The following is an 18,844-nucleotide window of genomic DNA, read 5'->3' as shown; positions in this document are numbered from 1 at the left end:
GACTCAAATATGGAGAGTTTCTCCATTCATCCCCCCTGATAGCCCTCAGGTGGACCAGGTGTCACTGCTTGAGGAGGATGTAGATGAAGTGAGTTTGTGGGTATTAGTTCTGGAAGCCCCCCAAGCTGGTCTGGGGCCAGCAGGTGGAGGTTTACCCTCCACCACGTCTGAATTATTAGCATTCTCTGATAATAGTATCTATGAGTTTAGTAGCTGATGTGCCATCTTGTAGTGAAGGGTCGGGTTCTCCATCTGTGTTGTCAAGTTCCTTAGGCATGTCTGATGCATTGTCCTCGGGTCAGCCTTGTACACGTGTGTTACGTTCTGGGGTATGTCCGCGTGTTTTTGTGTTTTTTTCTCTCCCCTTTTCTCTCACCCTCCCTCTCTTTCTCTCTCTCTGCAGTAATTGCCTCATTGGATACCGTTCCTGTCTGTCTCGATTATCCCCGCTGATGTCATCGGGCGTGACAACCAATCCACCTCTGACCCCGCCTATTTAAAACCCGCAGCCATTCGTTCATGCAGAAGTTGATGTTCTGGCTGTTAAAACCAAAAACCCTGCTGTACCTCTGTTTTTTCTGTTTTTTGTACCTCCGTGTTCTAGTTACGCTACCTTACTGTGTTTTATTCCTGTATGTCAATTGTTCCATGTTTCCCCCACTTTGTTCTAGTCACCTGTTTGTATAGTTAAACTTCGTGTTTGTTACCCCGGTTTGTGACTTTGTTAGTGTTGGGGAACAGTGGATAGGTAAGTACGTCACGTGACATACATTGTACAGCACATAGGAATTCTGTTTTTTTTTGCATTAGACACATTAGGTTAGGAGCGAGCTGAAGATTTCTTTTCTATCTTTTGTTATAGTCAGGTTAGAGGGTTTAAAAATAGCTAGACTTGTTTTGTTTTGTTCATTTCTTTGCTTTGGTGCCGCTCACGTCCCTTTTCCCCTTTTGTGTCTTGTTACATGTTATTGTAAATAATTTGTAAATATTATCTCTATCACTTGGCACCACACACTTTCACTTGTATATAGATAAATAAATCACTTGGATTGATTTGCACTACTGGTTGTTGGTCCCTGACACACACACACAACTGATATTTTTAATAATTAAATAAGTGTTATTCCCCACATACCCCTAGACTAATTGGGGTTGTAACAACGTGCAAGGGTTGTGTCACGGACAGGATGAGCCACTGCTGGACAACATTCTATTTTGCTGATGAGTGCTCTGTGTTTCAGTGAGTAGCAGCAAGGATAAAGAGGGGAGAGTTGTGAGCCACGAGAGTGAGAGCAGAGCAGCACAGAGCCGTGTTTGTAAATATACAGTATATATGCATAGTAAAATAAAATCTCTGAAATGCTAAAGAAATAGTGACGAAAAATAAAGGGCACCTTTTTGAGTTGTGTCAAGACTGCCTCCCATATCTTAATTTCCAGTCCACCCCATAAGGTGTCACAGCATTATTTTCCATTCGCTAGAATTTGACTTACTGCCCAGCCAGTTATGTTAGTGACTGGCATCAATGCTAGGCTAAACTGGCATTAGCAAAGAAAAGATAAATGTAGCTAAATATAGCCAGTTAATATTAGCAAATTAGTGAAACTTACCTCCACATGCTTTTTCAAATTACATGAAGTTCTTCTAAGGAATAAAGTGTGCAAAAGAACCCATCAAATGCCTTGGAATCCACATTTCACCACATGTAAATGAGCGATACAAATTAAATTATATCCCTCTGCTACAAGAAATGAAATGCAACATGAAAATAAAATAAATTACCTTTATCCTTAATATCCACAGTCAAAATGAATAACCTTCCCCAAATCAACTACCATTTCTCCACAACTCCTGTTACTCCACCCTCTGGCTGGTTCTTTTATCTCAACAAACTTGTCACCAGATTTTATTAGAAAAATCAATAATCACTATTCAATCCTCAAAAACCTAAACAGTTCAGAAGACACTTCAAATTTTTACCAATATTCCCTATCACACCAATTACTCTACATCCAGCACTGATTAAACAACACAAACCAACTGTGCTTAGAAACTGAGGAAAGGAAAATCAGAATATCAGAGACTTTCATAACTACAGTCCACCTCTCTATCTCTCTCCATATATTTATTTGTGGACTTGTTGTTTAGTGTTGGTGTAATATGGGAAAAAAAAACAAATGAAGAAAATAAGGATGAAATAATGATGATAAAATAACAATAACTGTCTGAATTCCATCCAAAGAAAAAAATTAGAGGGCAACAGAAATCAGAAAAAATGTTTATGTTAAATTACAATAATGGTCTTGTGTGATTTGGAGTTGATTTACATTCGATATTTTTCTATAAACAGGCATGTGTGTGCACTATGCAGGAAAGGATTAACACTCAACTGAGCAAATATCTTCTAATTAAAGGCAAAGTTTAATACTATTAGATCGTCAACAGTCCAGGTTCAGGACTACTTTATCAGAGTGAAGAATTTCATGGTTATCAGTGTAGTCATGTGGCTCTGATGGCGGATGGATACCATAAAACTCTCAGAATAAAAACCTAAAGTTACCGAAACTACTTACAGCATTGCACCAGAGTTGGAAAGTTACAGATTAAAGTCCATAAGAAGAGATTTGGTAAGATTTTCTCAGCTTTCTCTCATGTCTGTCTCATCTGAACACTTTTACTGTTCCTGTGTAAAGGCTGTAGATTTGAATTTGCATTATTTTATCCTGTATTTTTAACATTTATTGATGGAAATTTAACAGTGTCCTTAAACTTCTGGTAAACAAGTTTGTTTTCTCAGTACAGGGAAGCGTGTCGAAATGTTTGTCCAGGGTAATCACACACACACACAGATTACAGATTTGGTAGAAATGTTCATTTTAACACAAAAAACATCACTACAGACCTTAATATCCTGTTTGTGTACTAAACATTTACGTTTTTAACACAAATAAATCACCAATTTCAATATTTCAATGTCCAATTGTATACACAGTTTCTATGACTTTGATCTTAACTTAATGTAATTTCACTATCTGTCCTTATTAACCATATTTCAGAGACTGAAAAAAGAGGAGTGTTGCGTACATTCTTAACTCTTTCATGTAAACATTATAAAACATTCAATAAAATTGCTTGTAAGGTAAAATGTTCCTTAAAAAATAAAAAAAGTAATAAAAAAAAGTAAAAAAGTAACATAAGCAGGGGTCAAAAGGACATCACCGGAGTAAAGCGGAGCAAAAACATTATGTATAAACAAAATGCTGCCAAATATTTTAGGTCTAAAATAAAAACAGAATTTTTTAATGTAATGTCCAAACATAGCAATTTTTTTAAACAAAGACAGCAATTGTACAGTTTAGCTCTGACGTTATACATGAACCTGTATAATTTGTATTTTTTAAAATATAGACAGTTTTTTGCTTGAGTAGAAATGTCTGAGACATGCTGCTGTCATGGTGTCCTTGTCATGTTGAATTTAAAGGAGCAGCACGTAATGGAGTTATAAAAATTAGGATAAAGGTGCATGTATAATTGGAGTGGATATAGATGATATTATTGTTCTAAATACAGCCTGAAATTAAGGGTCTAGGAGTTTGACCACCATAACGTATTCTGAGTGCTGACTTCTTCTAATTAATGATTTTATTAGCAATACGAATGTACTGTATTACAGAACAATATTTTAAAATTTGATGTCCAAATGTAGCATTTTAACAAATACAAAGAATGTGTGTGTGTTATTTATATGTTTACAGTGTCTCCATCATAAAGTAACTATAATCTTCAGAAACACATGATCACTTGGTGTAATTTTTATTAACTAGTATATTAAATGGATTGCATTTACGATTTTTTTCTGTTTTTGTTGTATAACAGAGCAGTCATGTTCTTCCGCTGTCTCCTGCTGGTTCTCGTCTGCCTTCAGGATTTCACAGTAGCTGAGAGTAAGATAAAGTTTATAATATTTTCAGGTTCATGATGGTTTTCAGTCCTCCAGCTCATATCTAGCAGTGAGTCAAGCCACATATTAATATTTAATTATATAAATTATTGTGTTGTGCCCCAAACTGTGTGTGAGTGTGTGTGTGTGTGTGTGTGTGTATATACAGGGTTTTACGGTAATCACCTGGTGCTTTTATGGTTCATTTTGCATAAGACTGCTCCATTAATACAATTCATTTTTAATGTAAATATAATATACAAAACCAAGAACATTTCAGTTTTATTATTAACAAGAACTAGACAACAGATGACAGTAATTATAAGAGCTCTAATCTATTATTCTTTAATATCAGTTTACTTCACTGTGACAATTCTGTAAATTATTTAAAGAAAAATAGTCTTAAAGTTTTAGGCTGATCGGCTCTTACCATTACTGCATTATTTTATTTTATATACTTATTGTAAATTATAAATAAAATAACTAAAACATACATGCAGCAGCTTTTTTCCCCCCAATCTGAGGTGGTTACTGTAAAACCCTGTGTATATGCGCACTCCAGCATTTAATCAGAGTATTAAGCTGATGGGACTGATTGATATATTAATATTAATGTTTTCACACAGATGCAGGTGAACAAGGACCATGCTGTTTCAGTTTCCAGACACATCGAATCCCTGTAAGACTCATTACAGAGTATAAAGAAACAGATCAGCACTGTTCAAAACCTGGAGTCATGTAAGCTTTCACTCCCTAGTTTATTTATTATTTATTTTAATTAATAATTTTTAAAAAAGTTAGTATTTTCATGTCTATTGTTGCTTTATGGTGTAATGTGTAATGTGTAATATAATCTAACTTTAAATACTCGTGGAGGTTTGGGACGTGTGAGTGTGTTTGATTTTCTGTCTTTATTGCAGTTATACACTGATGTAAATCTTCTCTCTCTGCAGTTTTACCCTAAAGGACGGCCGTCAGATATGTGCAAACCCCGATGTCGAGTGGGTGCAGAACATCATGAATAAAATTGACCAGCGCCTGATTTTACAAGACTGATCCAAAATCAAACGAGTGTTTAAATCCTCTCTCCATTAATAAGATTTTTTTTTTCACAAATTATGTATAATAATTAAATGAGATTTCACTTTTGATGTATTTATACAGGAGGAATAAAACTTTTTACTATATTTCTATTTAAACAAACTTTTGCTTGAATTAGTCTAGCATTGATTAACTGAATTAAACTTTAGGCTGTGGGGATTAATTAATTTTATTTTTATACATATTAAAGGACATTTTAAATTTGCATATTATGTTTTAAAACAAAACAATGTACTCTAAAGTACGGTCATCTTGTGTGTGTGCAGACTCCGGGGTTGACTGAGTGAAAAACAGAATGAAATCAGTTGATCAGCGTCTGTTTAAAAGCTCAATTATCACTGATTAAATCTTTTCTCCAACCTAATTATTGGATGAAACAGTAACAGAATAAAGCTTTTTCTTATAAATCATCTTTAAACATGACGAATTGCTTGAATGCTGTATTCAATATGCTGTAGTTAAAGTTCAGTTTAATATTCATTATTTCCTTTTTTTGTTTAAATAAAACCGCATATTAATATAAATTAATGTTTGTTGCATTCAGTAAGATTGAAAAGAGTCACTCGAAACTATACGTAAATAAGCCGTAATAATACATAAATAACTTTATATTTGTTTATTGTTACATTAATAAATTAATAATTAATAAATTATTTATTGAAATTAATTCAATATTGCATATCATGCTGTAATAGATCTGTTAATTTAATCGTCTGTTCATGTTTAGTGTTTATTTGTTGTTATTGTTTGTTTATATAACTTTTATATTAATTTGCTCTGGAATCATTTTTAAAACAGTCATTACAATAAAGCACACTGTGGACTTGAAAAAAACCCGAGAGACAGAGAGAATGTGAGAGAGAAAGAGAGAGAGAGAGAGAGAGAGAGAGAGAGAGAGAGAGAGAGACAAATAGAAAGAGAGACAGAATGAGACTGGGGTGGACAAAGAGAGGGAGAAAGAGAGGGAGAGAAAGAGAGAATGATAGACAGAGAAAGACAGAGAGAGACAGAGAATGAGACAGAAACAGAGAAGGACAGAGACAGAGAGAGACAGAGAGAGAGAGAGACAGAATGAGAGACAGAGAGAAAGATAGATAGAGACAGACAGACAAATAGAAAGAGAGACATAATGAGAGAAATAGGCAAAGAGAAATAAAGAGTGAGAGAGAGAATGAGACAAACAGTGAGAGACAAAGAGAGAAAGACAGAGACAAGGGGAGAGAGAGAGACAGAGACAGAGAGAGAGAGAGAGACAGAGAGAGAGAGAGGGGAGACAGAATGCGACAGAGAGAGCAACAAAAACAGAAACAGAGAGAGAGCAAGAGAGAGAGACAGAGAGAGAAACAGACAAAGAAAGCAAGGGAGAGATAGTGAAAGAGACAAAGAGGGACAGAGAACAGACAGACAGACAGACAGACAGCAAGACAGAGACAGAATGAGAAACAGAGAAAGATAGATAGATAGAGACAGACAGACAAATAGAAAGAGAGAATGAGACAGAGATAGACAGAGAGAGAGAGAGACAAATACTGAGACGGACAAAGAGAGAGAGATTAGGAGAGAAACAAAGAGAGAGCAAGAGAGCGAGAGAGAGAGACAGACAAAGAAAACAAGAGCGAGGTAGTGAAAGAGAGGAGAGAGAGACAGCAAGAAAGACAGACAGATTGACAGAGAGAGAGAGAGAGAGAGACAGAGAGAGACAGAGAGAGAGAGAGAGCGACAGAAAGCAAGAGAGGGGTAGTGAAAGAGAGGAGAGAGAGAGAGAGAGAGAGAGAGAGAGAGAGACAGAGCAAGACAGACAGACAGACAGACAGAGAGAGAGAGCGACAGAGAACAGAAAAGAAAGAGAGCATATACGTGTACGTATAAGTTGTATATCAGCCAGGAAATTGACAACAATATTGAATTTTCTGTAAAAACTGTATCAGTGAAAGTGTTATTTTTCTGCTGGTTCAGTGATACAGTGTGTGTGTGTAAATCTCACTACAGAAGTCGTTCTTGCGGTTGAGGTCTTCATGTGTAGTCCTGCTAGAAAAATTCCCTCTACATCCTCGTCTCCTTGTGCTACAAATACACACTTCCAGAAGCAGGAGAGTTCTCTCTCTCTCTCTCTCTCTCTCACACACACACACACACACACACACACACACACACACACACAGAGGGGAGGAACGGGGGAATGTCCAGAGGCTGTGTAGGTGATAAAGATAATGTTTATTGACACACATCCATCAGTGCGGCCTCCAAACCTAATTAAACATGCAGATCAACCAAGTAGATAGCCACCATATTTCCAGTGCTTCATTTAACTGAACACATAACCTAAAAACCGTAGCGAATAACTGAGGAGGTATTCATGATCTCTGTCTCGCTTGTCGACAGGCGAAAAAAAAGAAGCGAGACTTTGTCCGGGAAAAGCGGGGGGAGGGGTTACAACTTGATACAACAACAGATATGACCGATACGACGGAAATCGTACGCAGTGAACGAGATCTCTCTTCCGGTTCCTCACCGAGATTAACGCTGAATAAAAGGAGTCCCGAGCTTACGAAGTGCGGAGTTAGATTTGATCAACCAATCAGAAACCTGATCGTATGACATCACGAACACTCTTCTCCTCTGTGGCTCGACGTATTGCTTTGCTGGTTTTAATTACACTGAGCTACTCGTACTAATGACGTAGTATTAATATAATAGTCTAAATTTAGCTAGCTCAGTGTTTCACTTGGCTAGCTATGTAATAGCAGAACGCTTAGGGCAACATCAACGTTAGCTAACTAGTTAAACATTAGCTCAATGAAGTGTTTAGGTAGCTAACTAGCTTAGCTTTTATACAGTGTAATTAAAACTAGCATTTTATTCCATTCAGCTGCTTTTCTAAAAAAAATAGTGGTGATGTCACATGATTTGTACGATTAACTGTTTTTTCTTTTTTTAAGCTCCGCCTCTGTAAACTCAAGGATATCAGTCGTTCTCGATGAGCTGAAGCAACCGGCGAGACTGGGACTGAGAATCAGCTGATCGGGGATCTGTTATTGATTCTTTAAATTCTTATAAAGGCCATCGTTTCTAATTTTAGCCTCTGTAACAAGGAGAGGACGAAACAATCCATCGTTAGCACTCTTATTTCTAGCGTACATCTCTGAAGTAGGAATGTGCCGGTAATCGGTTATATGATATATATTTATATATATGTTTAACACGCACAATATTGTTAGCATGGAGGCTTTCAAGTCATCAATATACCTGGAATCCTCGAAGTAGACGTTCAGAGTGACTGAATATAAATGCTCTAATATCCCAAAATTATGAATCATGCTAATTGCTAGCTATGTTTTCTTTTCCGACAGCCATCTTCGTGGTTTGGACCAATCTGAAGGCAGAACGAACGTTCCAGGAATGCTTAATAAAAGATTAATATCGGCACAAATCTACTCCCCGCGTCCGAGAGCACCGTCTCAATCACAAAACGCTATACCTGGAGATTCTAGTGAACAACGCATTCAGTGTGCGACGGACCGCCCTGATAAAACCATAAGGTGGATGATATACACATCTTACTTTTTTTTTTTTTCTTAAAAAGAACAATAGTTAGGATTTAACATGTTGATGAGGAACACAAACAGATATGGCAGTAAAAATCGGTCTCAAAAGTCGGTAAGGCACTAGGTGGGCTGAATGCTACCCCTGTTTTAGTCTTCTACAAATAACTTACAATTCAAACAGTGCAGTTTTACATTTGTTAACTTAATGTTTCTCTTTTTTTTCCTTTTTTCTTTTTCAACCATTCATCTAGGAATCAAAAGTAAGGCAATACATTACCAAAAAAAAAAAAAAAAAAAAATTTATAAAACATTACAGAGAAAACATTTCAGAAATAATGTACCCAAATGAACAACAACAACAACAACAAAAAAAAAGTCAACGAAATTTAAGCGCTCCTTCAGCCAAACCGATGGAATTCCTGTGGCTTGAAGGACTCAACAGCAACTAAAATAATAACAATATGCATAGATTTGTAATGATCTTTCATGCTCCTCAAAAAAAAAAAAAAAAAAAAAAAAAAGACTAATACTCAGTACCCAGTACTCCGTCTTGATTATTGCCCCATGTTAATTTATTGCCCGCCAGGAACGGTAAGGCTGAGAGAGTCCATCAGGCCGAGGTTTCGAACATTGCAGTCGCCAATTTTAGAGTCGACTTTTTCCCAAGAGTGAAGAACCATTTATTACGAATCCCATCAAAGTTCCCTTCAGAGCAACACGTGGTCCCATCACGAGCTGTGTAAAACGCATAGAGGACAGGAGGAGCATTTTCCCACCGGCTTCTCCGTCCGTGTGTGAAACGGTGATTTAGGGTTAAATTCCATTATTTATCTTTAAATGCTTTTGTTTAAGGTTTTTATTTATTAATAGATGATGTATAAAGTCCCAATTGAGGAGTCCCAATGTTTCAGAGAGAAGATTCAGGTGGTTAGCTGGAGGGGGGAAAAAAAAAGAGCAGAGGAGAAGGATTTGCAGGTTTTTTTTTTGAAGAAGGGAATAATATTCTCACCGACAGCAATGCGCAGTTCAACTGTTTCAGTTAGGCATGTGACGATAATCGGTAATTTTCTGATATTCAAGCCAGTATTTTTTTAGGCTACCCAGGTACCCTGAAGACATCTAACCCTGCGTTCACACTAGCAAGTGAGAAGTTGTACACACCACTTTTGTTTAAAATGTATTAAAGATTAATTTATACAATACGTCCTAGAGTTTGTACTCGTTTCGTTAGCAAAACAACCTACTAGCTACGTACGCTCACCACAGGCACCAACAATCTCTGCTCCTTCCTTCCGAGCTTCATTTTTCTTCGTGTGTCTCTATACACATTTAATGAGAGATCGTATATGACAGGATGAGATGAAACCAGAGTTAGAAGTTTTTCTGCTGTTTTTGCATTAAACAGTAAATGGGGACAAATTACAGATACTAAAGTTGTGAGTGGGGAACTGAAGAAACGTCGGACCGCACGTGCCTCATGATTGGTCTGAGGAGACATTCGAGCCAATCGTTTTAATGTATTGCTTTACCACATCATATCTAATTTGCATACAACTACGAACATCTCAATGCTGCTTGCCGCTGAACACGTGACTCCATGTCACGCACGTACTGGAAAAAAAAAAAAAAAAGACTGCTGGTCTGATTAGTGTGAACGTAGGGTTAGGGTCTTAATTTTGACCGAATTTGTAAACAGGACCATCCCATAGTTTTGTAACAAGAGTTTGATAATATCGTAACTAGCGGGAAAACCTTAGGAAATGATCATGACATTTTAATATTTTAATATCGTCACTTGCCTACATCACTCATCACTTTATAGTATAATAATAATTATTAACTCTAGTTAATCTTTTCACATAAATATAAGCAAGCAAATGAGGATATGGTGTTAGAATATGCCTTCATGCTTAGTACCATAAACATTCAAGAAGTGAAGACGACACACCACAGCTGATCCCCTTTGTTCTGACGGACCTGATACATCTGTATCACGACACCCTTAAAGACGTTCCCACTGAGCCACAACACGTAAGCCTCAACAGTTCCTTAAAAGGTTTTTAAGGCAGCTGCATTTTTTCAGTGTTGTTCAAACGGGCTGTGAAGAATTTTAGTGAACAATGTGCTCTGGTCACCACTAGACGGTGACAGAAGGTTTTTCTAAAATACAAGTAATAAAGATGCCTTCGCTTCCAGTGTCCGAATTCTGGACAAATTTGAAGAGAAAGAGAAATCCTTGGTTTGCAGCCTTAAAAAACTTTTAGCTGACAATTTCGTGCTGTAGCTGGTAAAGCAGAAGCCTCTTTTTAAAAAAAAAAAACAAAACAAAACAACCTGAACTAAAACCCCCGTGTGAACCCAGAGAGGAGCGGGTCAGTAAGGAGTGGTAAATATGGAGGGTAACTGGTGAAAGATAGACTACGCTGAACTCTCCTTGTGGTGTTGATGTCAGCAGGAACTGGACGATGTGTCTGCAGCGTGGAGGTTGGATTGAGCCCTGCTACGACACAAACAGCCAGTCATGAACTTTACCTGCCCCTGCTGCCCGGCCTTCAATAATACTACCGCTGTCTTCTTTCTATTTTAATAACTTGGCATTTTGTTGTAAGAATTTCAGTCAGCACTCTATTCCGATTCCCAATGCAGAAGCGAACATTTTCCCACATTCCTACTGCTGGTTCCCAAACCCTTCACCCTGCTTAGACTGCTGGTGCCCTTTAGAACAAATCTCTAAACCTAATCCCTCTGACAGCACCTTTACAACTGACCCGTTTGCCGTAATTCTATTACTGGTGACCCTTGATTATCAGAACCAATCCATTATTCCTAGTCCCACTTTCGATATCCCATGAACCAAACCCAAATTCCACAAACGTTGCCCCTGAAACCATACATTTACCACATATCCTACTGTTAGTGCCCTTAGAACCTAATCCTGCTGCTGGCACCTAATCATTCTTCAGTTATTCCTGTTACCCCTAATCCTGCTGCTGAGACCAACCTGCTATGCCTAATCCCATCCTTGCTACCCCTCGAACCAACCATTTATTCTAAATCTCACTGCTGGTATCCCAAAGCCAAACTTTTAACCCTAATCCCACAGATTGTACTCCTAAAAGCAACCTTTTGTTGTTATCCCCAAACAAACCTTTCTCCCATAATCCTACTGCTAGTATCCCCAAAACCAACCTATACTGATGGTACCCCCACCCCTCCCTCCCGAAACGTATCCCTGCTAGTACACCAAAAACCAATGTTTTTCAACTGATCGTTCTGCTGATTCCTTTACCATCCAACCTTTTACCATTGATCCAACTGTTGGTACCCCAAAAAAGCCAACAGCCTCTTATTCCCAATCCCACTGCCCTAAAATCAACCACTGACCCCTAATTCAACTGTTCCACTGGTACCACGAAACCAACCGTTTACCCTGATACCATTGCTGCTACCCCCAAAACCAACCTCCTAATACCACTGGTGGTACCCCTAAAAATCAGCCCATTGCCCCTAATTCCACTGCTGGCACTCACAAACTGTAGACATACTCCTATTCCTACTCACACACCCCTAATAAGCAAAACACTACTGGTAACCCAAAAACGAGCATTTATCCCCCCAATTCCACCACTGGTACCACTTACATCCAACCTTTACCCCAATCCAACCACTAGTACCCCTACAACCAACCTTTTACATCACTGGTGGTACCCCTAAAACCAACCTTTCACTCCTAATCCCCCTACTGGTCCCTGTAGAACCAATCTGCTGTCCCTAATCCCACCACCAGTGCCCTTAGAACAGAACTCTTATCCCTAATCCTGCTGCCAGTACTCTTAGAACCCAACTGTTACTAATCTAATCTGTTCCAATCCCATTACTATTGCCCTTAATCTTGTTGACGGTGCTCCTAGAACTAGAGTAATTCCAGTGGCCACCCCTAGAATAAATCTTTTGCCTTCCATAACCTTCCATAATCCCATGTCGCACTCTGAGACCCCTTGGCTCTGACCTCTAGTCCTTACGTGAGACCCCTTAGCACTGCTCCACGACACCTAGTCCTGTCTTGAGACGCCTCGACCCTCTTCCATGACCCCTAGGTCCTCCCTTTTGACCCTAAACCCCTCTCCCGAGGTGCCTAGTCCTTCCTTTAGAACCCACTCAGGTCCTGCCCCAAGATTTCTAACCCTTCTACTATGACTCCTAGCCCCACTCCTGAGACCCCTCTTCCCACACATGTAACCCCTAAACTCTCCCTTCATGACTCCTATGCCCAGCCTTATGCTAAATCTAAACTAAACTTATATTATGAAAGCAATTTGAGAGGACTTTTTTTTTTTTTACCTGGACTTTCCGGAGATGTTTTTAGGGTTCTTGCGGAACGATTGATTAGCTACCGAGCGAGTGCTCATGGTGCGAGGGGACGCTCGAGAGAAACTAGATGGAGGTGTTTTGGGAATCTTCTTGCCAAGATGGCCAATCCATTTCTTCTGCTCGTCTTGGGTGAGGGCTAGCAGGAGCATGTCACGTGCTGTCGTCACGTCATAGTTCACTGTGGGGTGAGGAAGGAATTTCACGTGATGCAACTTACTTTGAAGTGTATATAGTTTATAGTTTATAGTCCACTGATCTAGATAAGCGTCATGTATATACCTTTGCATGGCGCGATGACGTCCTCCTTCCTGTCCAGGTGGTCTTTGTGGCACTTGACGTGGCATCGGCGGCATTCTAGTGCAGGCGGTGGTTTGAAGACATGCCACAGCGGCTTGGCACAGGCCTCGCAGTTTGAGGGGAAGTGGTAGAGTGTAGGGATAAACTCGTGCCCTTTGTGAGCCAGGCAGTTAGCTTTCTCTCCTTGAGGAATGGCCTCCATATCCACGTCCTTCCGGCATTCGCCCTCATTGGCGTACAGAATCTGTGGGTCAGTAAATAAAAATTAAATTAAAAATAAAAACTACAATTCATATAAATGTTAAAAATAATGCTTTCCATTTCTATAGGAAATCACTAACACTAAAAAAAAAAAAATAAAAAAATAACAACCCAAACGTATGATGATTTCATTTATTTTAAATATACGGTATGGTCGTAACCTGGAATATTCTGGGAATTTCATCTGACTCGGCACGGTAAACATCGCCTTGAGTTACCGGACGCACATGGAAGAGTTTGCTAAACAAAAGAAACAAATAAATACTCAATACATAGAAATATAAAGCTTTTCTAGCATGGGAATTGTACTACAAACATCTTGAACAGAAACATTCAGATTTAATACAAACATGAACTTTTTTTTTTTTTTTTTTTTTTTTTAAATCTCAGTAAAACTGCATAATTTTAGTAAAAAATATATTTTTTTGGAACTTAAACTTACTCAATGTCAAGCACCATGGAGGGATTGGACTGCTCTTTATCCAGTTCGTCGTTATAGAACAGGATCTTCTTACTGCTCACCACAACATACTGAGAGAGAACACAGATACAGTCACACGAAAACCTTCGACTGAAGTTGCCTCAGCTTCATTATCAAGTGTTTTTTTTAGGATATTAAATTCTTACCTGTTTCTTCCAGCCGTATCGCTTGATATTGGCTCTGTTCGGGATGGAGAGCCAGCCTTCCAATCTCGATTCTGTGGATAAATAATTTAAAAAAGAAAAAGGTAAATTAATTTCCAGCACATTAGCATTAATTTAATTACATAAGTGAACATGCAGTCAATGCAAATTCATCTCAAAGGTCACAAATCAAACCTCAAATAAAACAACAAATCAGAATCATCACTCCCAACAGCCACATGCCCACTGGAGACACTTTCAAACAGCTCGTAACAGTCAGAATACACTGATTACTCAAGTGCCCCAAATCTGTTAATCTGTTATTCGGCAACATTCACCAAGTGCAATAATGTTAGGTGATATGATCAAGGTAATGAACGGGCCAAGAGAGTAGATTAGGAACATATTAACATGTTGCATTACATAGATCAGACTGGATCAGTGAATTCTCGGGAAGCCATTCTGACGGAAAATGACTTTTAATGAGTTTTATGTATCGTGTTAGTTGATGTTACTAAACTGACGAGGGGTTAAACTGGGGACACGCGTTAGAGCTTTAGTCAGTCCTGAGATTTTAAATGCAACCCGACCAACACTAAGAGTGTTTTGTATAAGTACGACCCCACAGTGCCAGGTTCTGAACCTACATCCGACTGCAGCTCAACAACCTCACAAAAACCTGTCCGAACACGAATACAACGTGCCAGATCTTCTTCTGACCCTGACTACAGCCCTACTAGAATCTGTCTGAATTCAAGCAAGTCCAACAAAATTACTCCAAACCAGCATATACCCCAATGGAATTCTGTCCAAAGCACAACTACAACCCAACAGAATTCCGTCCAAACATGACTACACTCCAATGGAATTCTGTTCAAACATGACTACAATCCAGTGGAATTCCGCCCAAACATGACTACACTCCAGTGGAATTCCGCCCAAACATGACTACACTCCAGTGGAATTCTGTCCAAACATGACTACACTCCAGTGGAATTCTGCCCAAACATGACTACACTCCAGTGGAATTCTGTCCAAACATGACTACATTCCAATGGAATTCTGCCCAAACATGACTACACTCCAGTGGAATTCTGTCTAAATCCGACTGTACCCCAGCGGAATTCTGTCTAAATCTGACTGTACCCCAGCGGAATTCTGTCCAAACCCGACTACACTCCAGTGGAATTCTGTCCAAATCCGACTACACTCCAATGGAATTCCGCCCAAACATGACTACACTCCAGTGGAATTCTGTCCAAACCCGATTGTACCCCAGTGGAATTCTGTCCAAACCCGACTACACCCCAGTGGAATTCTGTCCAAACATGACTACACTCCAGTGGAATTCTGTCCAAACATGACTACATTCCAATGGAATTCTGCCCAAACATGACTACACTCCAGTGTAATTCTGTCTAAATCTGACTGTACCCCAGCGGAATTCTGTCTAAATCTGACTGTACCCCAGCGGAATTCTGTCTAAATCTGACTGTACCCCAGCGGAATTCTGTCCAAATCCGACTACACTCCAGTGGAATTCCGCCCAAACATGACTACACTCCAATGGAATTCCACCCAAACATGACTACACTCCAGTGGAATTCTGTCCAAACCCGATTGTACCCCAGTGGAATTCTGTCCAAATCCGACTACACTCCAGTGGAATTCTGTCCAAACCCGACTACGCTCCAGCGGAATTCTGTCTAAATCCGACTACACCCCAGCGGAATTCTGTCCAAATCCGACTGTATCCCAGTGGAATTCTGTCCAAACCCGATAATACCAGATTAAATTCTGCCTGTACCTCAGTATCACCAGATAAAAACCCAAGCACTACAAACCGAAGATGAAAACCATAACTAATGATACCTCCCGTATGACACACAAAATAATAACTGTCACTCAAATCCACCCTGAAATTCACTCACAATTAAGTAAAATTCCACTAGAATAAAATTTTATCTATTCCAAAAATTTAGACAGACGAGCCACATGCTCTGGACTGTACAGCAGTTGGGAGGATGTCATAATGCATTTCAAATAAAACATGCGAGTGATAAATGTTTGTGTGGTGAACAAAGTGCTGCTTTTCCACTAGCGTTGTATTTTTATTTCACGCTGACGTTTCCTTTTGACTGACGAAGCGCGTTAAATATCTAATATCTACGTTTAATGTCTTGGTTTGTTGGCAAAACTTGATAAGGAGTGAGTATCAGAAAATATTTATACCTTGCGTAAAATGTAATTTTTTGCCAAATGGATCTGTTCTATGAAGAGGCACGGATTTTTTTTTTTTTTGCTGTTCGAACCTAGTGGAAAAGCGGCAAAATAATCACACGTGCGGGTAAAACTTTGATGAAACAGTATTAAGAGGCTGCAAGACAATGTGCTTCATAATGAGTCTTCTGCTAACGATAAGAGGATGAAACTACGCTGATAAGAGATCAGTCTCTCTGAGGGATTCGTTCAAGATGCTTTTCTCACACAAGCCAAAAAAAAAAAAATAGAAGAGCAAATAATTCCAGCAAAGAAAACAAAAGGAATCCCAGAGCATGATGCAGATGCAGACGCAGACTGCAGGTTACTCACAGAGGAAAAACAGAGGATATAAAGAGGAGGAGAGAGCAGACTGGACACACAGAGGGGGAGAAAATATGAGAGATGACTTTAAACCCGCACACACGTTCAACAAGACAATGTGTTTCGTTAAAACTGTCGCTTTACAGCGTTCTTTCTCAGAAAACTTTCAAAATACTGTGTAGAAATACCCTCGTCTGTCATCTTAAGGCCCGGGCTATGAGGACCGTTAGATGAGAATCGAGTCAACATCACTGTAGACGGCAGGGAGGAAAATTACCCATAAGGCATTGCAAATGAAACAGTAAAAAAAATAATAAAATACCCAAGAAACTTATCTGTTGTTTATGCACAAGAAATGACTCTAAGGAAACCAGGAAGTTGAAAGCAATTATCACTTAATTAATATAAACATATGAAATGACACATGATCAATGACTTACCTGCGACAGGTGTGTGTGTGTGTGTGTGTGTGTGTGTGTGTGTGTGTGTGTGTGCGCACGTACCCGCAGTGTTGCTGTCGACGTCGTCCGTCTGTAGACTCGTCACACTCGTGTTCTCCATGCGCAGCTGCAGGTCGTTCAGTTTCTCTCGGAGCTGCTCGATGTCGCTTTCTTTACTGTCCAGCTGCATCTGCAGCTCGTTACGGTACGTGCTCTCCTCCACCAGTTGCTACACACACACACACACACACACACACACACACACACATTAACATCAGCGCCCATTACAAAGACATGTGGTGATGAGTGACGCTACAGCTGTCACTGTTTAAATACTACAAACGTTCAGAAATGTTTATGTACGTGTTGTCGGCTGATGTCGTGACCAGGGCGTGTCACTAGGGGGCAGCAGAGCTCCATCACGGACCTCGCAGTCAAACAAACCAACCACTTTATTTTCATTTACCTCCCTTCATTCTTCATCTCTTTCCAAACCTGTCGATTGACAGTTTTTCATCTCACAACGAATAAAAAGCTAGTGGCTAGTCGAGACTTGCGAGCCACTTCTTATTTATTTATTTATTTTTATAAATAAATACAGAACACGTGCTATTTCTTCCCCCACTTTAATTCACACCTTTCTGGTTTTATCAGTGTCGTATTTGCGTAATTATTAACTAACTATTTGCACAAAATACCTTAATGTTCAGCTTAATAATGTTTAGCTGACATCCTCCAGTGACAGACGCTCACTGTAATGCTACATAGCTAGCTAGTTAAATGGAAAGCTAATCCAAGTTCTCGTGTTACACAATTTTTGCGTAATTCACGAAGTTAAATCTAGCCCTAGCTACATTTACAGCTAATAATATATGACTAAAGAACATTATTTATACAGCACATTTCATACAATTTAAAGAAAATATATAATATAGGAAATTATCTATATAATAAAAAAAAGTGTGGGAAAATACTCTAGCTAGCTAGCTCTTTATTAGCATACTTCACATCTCTGCTTTTCATTAATCATGCGTTAAAATGCCATTAGCATAATTTTTTGTATGAAATTAGCTTTAGTTTCATGCTAGCACCCACCGCCTGCATCTCGCTGAGCTCCTTCTGGTACTTGATGGCCATGTGGTTGAACTTCTCCTTCTCCTGGTTGAGCTCCAGCTGCAGTTTGCGGTTCTCCTTCTCCTTCTTGCGCAGGTCCGCGGTGCTGCCGCGCTTCTTCTGGTCCAGCTTCATGTCCTTACGGTTCATGATCTCGGCCAGTTTATTCACCGCCTGCAGAGACACGACGTTCCTTAACCACTCACATCTGTGTGTGTGTGTGTGTGTGTGTGTGTGTGTGTGTGTGAGTGAGAGAGAGAGAGTGTGTGTGTAACATCCCACACACTCACCTGCGTCTTAAGTGTTCGTTCCTGGTTGAGGATCTTCTCGTAGTTGGCCTTGATGGTATTTGAAATTTCTTCTTTCGTGGCCACAAACACTACAACACACACACACACACACACACACACACACACACACACACACAAAATAATTTACTGACACATGACTGCAGCTCGTGGCATTTTTATTAGAAGGAAAAAAAGAAGACTGCTCTTTTTCTCACTGTTCACTCCTACATCGGATTAGATTGTGTGTGTGCGTGTGTGTGTGTGTTTACGCGCATGTGT

At 39.3% G+C, this 18,844-nt stretch overlaps 2 protein-coding genes across 4 annotated transcripts in view; one reads left to right on the top strand and one right to left on the bottom strand.

The window, feature by feature from the left end:
• The first annotated feature begins 2,567 nt into the window (after positions 1–2,567).
• Positions 2,568–5,565, top strand: LOC113524104 (C-C motif chemokine 3-like). The gene is made up of 5 exons (XM_053233772.1): positions 2,568–2,627; positions 2,798–2,829; positions 3,877–3,944; positions 4,567–4,678; positions 4,894–5,565. The coding sequence occupies exons 3-5, from the start codon at positions 3,884–3,886 to the stop codon at positions 4,994–4,996; spliced, it is 276 nt and encodes a 91-aa protein (XP_053089747.1). The 5' UTR covers positions 2,568–2,627; positions 2,798–2,829; positions 3,877–3,883; the 3' UTR covers positions 4,997–5,565.
• A 1,671-nt stretch (positions 5,566–7,236) lies between these two features.
• Positions 7,237–18,844, bottom strand: part of rock1 (Rho-associated, coiled-coil containing protein kinase 1) — a 58,134-nt gene continuing 46,526 nt past the window's right edge. Inside the window, exons 25-33 of one of the 3 annotated variants that reach the window (XM_053233760.1) lie at positions 18,566–18,654; positions 18,258–18,449; positions 17,226–17,391; positions 14,143–14,213; positions 13,958–14,046; positions 13,677–13,755; positions 13,237–13,498; positions 12,928–13,135; positions 7,237–9,518 (exon numbers count right to left, since the gene is read on the bottom strand). In XM_053233760.1, coding sequence (XP_053089735.1) covers positions 9,515–9,518; positions 12,928–13,135; positions 13,237–13,498; positions 13,677–13,755; positions 13,958–14,046; positions 14,143–14,213; positions 17,226–17,391; positions 18,258–18,449; positions 18,566–18,654 — 1,160 coding nt within the window. In that variant the 3' untranslated portion in view covers positions 7,237–9,514. The other 2 variants (XM_053233759.1, XR_008301699.1) reach the window with 2 other exon arrangements.

This window comes from Pangasianodon hypophthalmus, chromosome 4 (assembly GCF_027358585.1).
Source record: "Pangasianodon hypophthalmus isolate fPanHyp1 chromosome 4, fPanHyp1.pri, whole genome shotgun sequence".
In the NCBI taxonomy this organism is placed as follows: Eukaryota; Metazoa; Chordata; class Actinopteri; order Siluriformes; family Pangasiidae; genus Pangasianodon; species Pangasianodon hypophthalmus.
The sequence above is the reverse complement of the archived record's forward strand: the minus strand, read 5'-3'. Positions and strand labels throughout refer to the sequence as shown.

Bases quoted from the DNA above. Each gene is read 5' to 3' on its own strand.
- LOC113524104 (XM_053233772.1), top strand. From the start codon at position 3,884: ATGTTCTTCCGCTGTCTCCTGCTGGTTCTCGTCTGCCTTCAGGATTTC. The intron at 3,945-4,566 runs GTAAGATAAAGT...GTTTTCACACAG, and splicing joins GGATTTCACAGTAGCTGAGA to ATGCAGGTGAACAAGGACCA. The intron at 4,679-4,893 runs GTAAGCTTTCAC...CTCTCTCTGCAG, and splicing joins TGTTCAAAACCTGGAGTCAT to TTTTACCCTAAAGGACGGCC.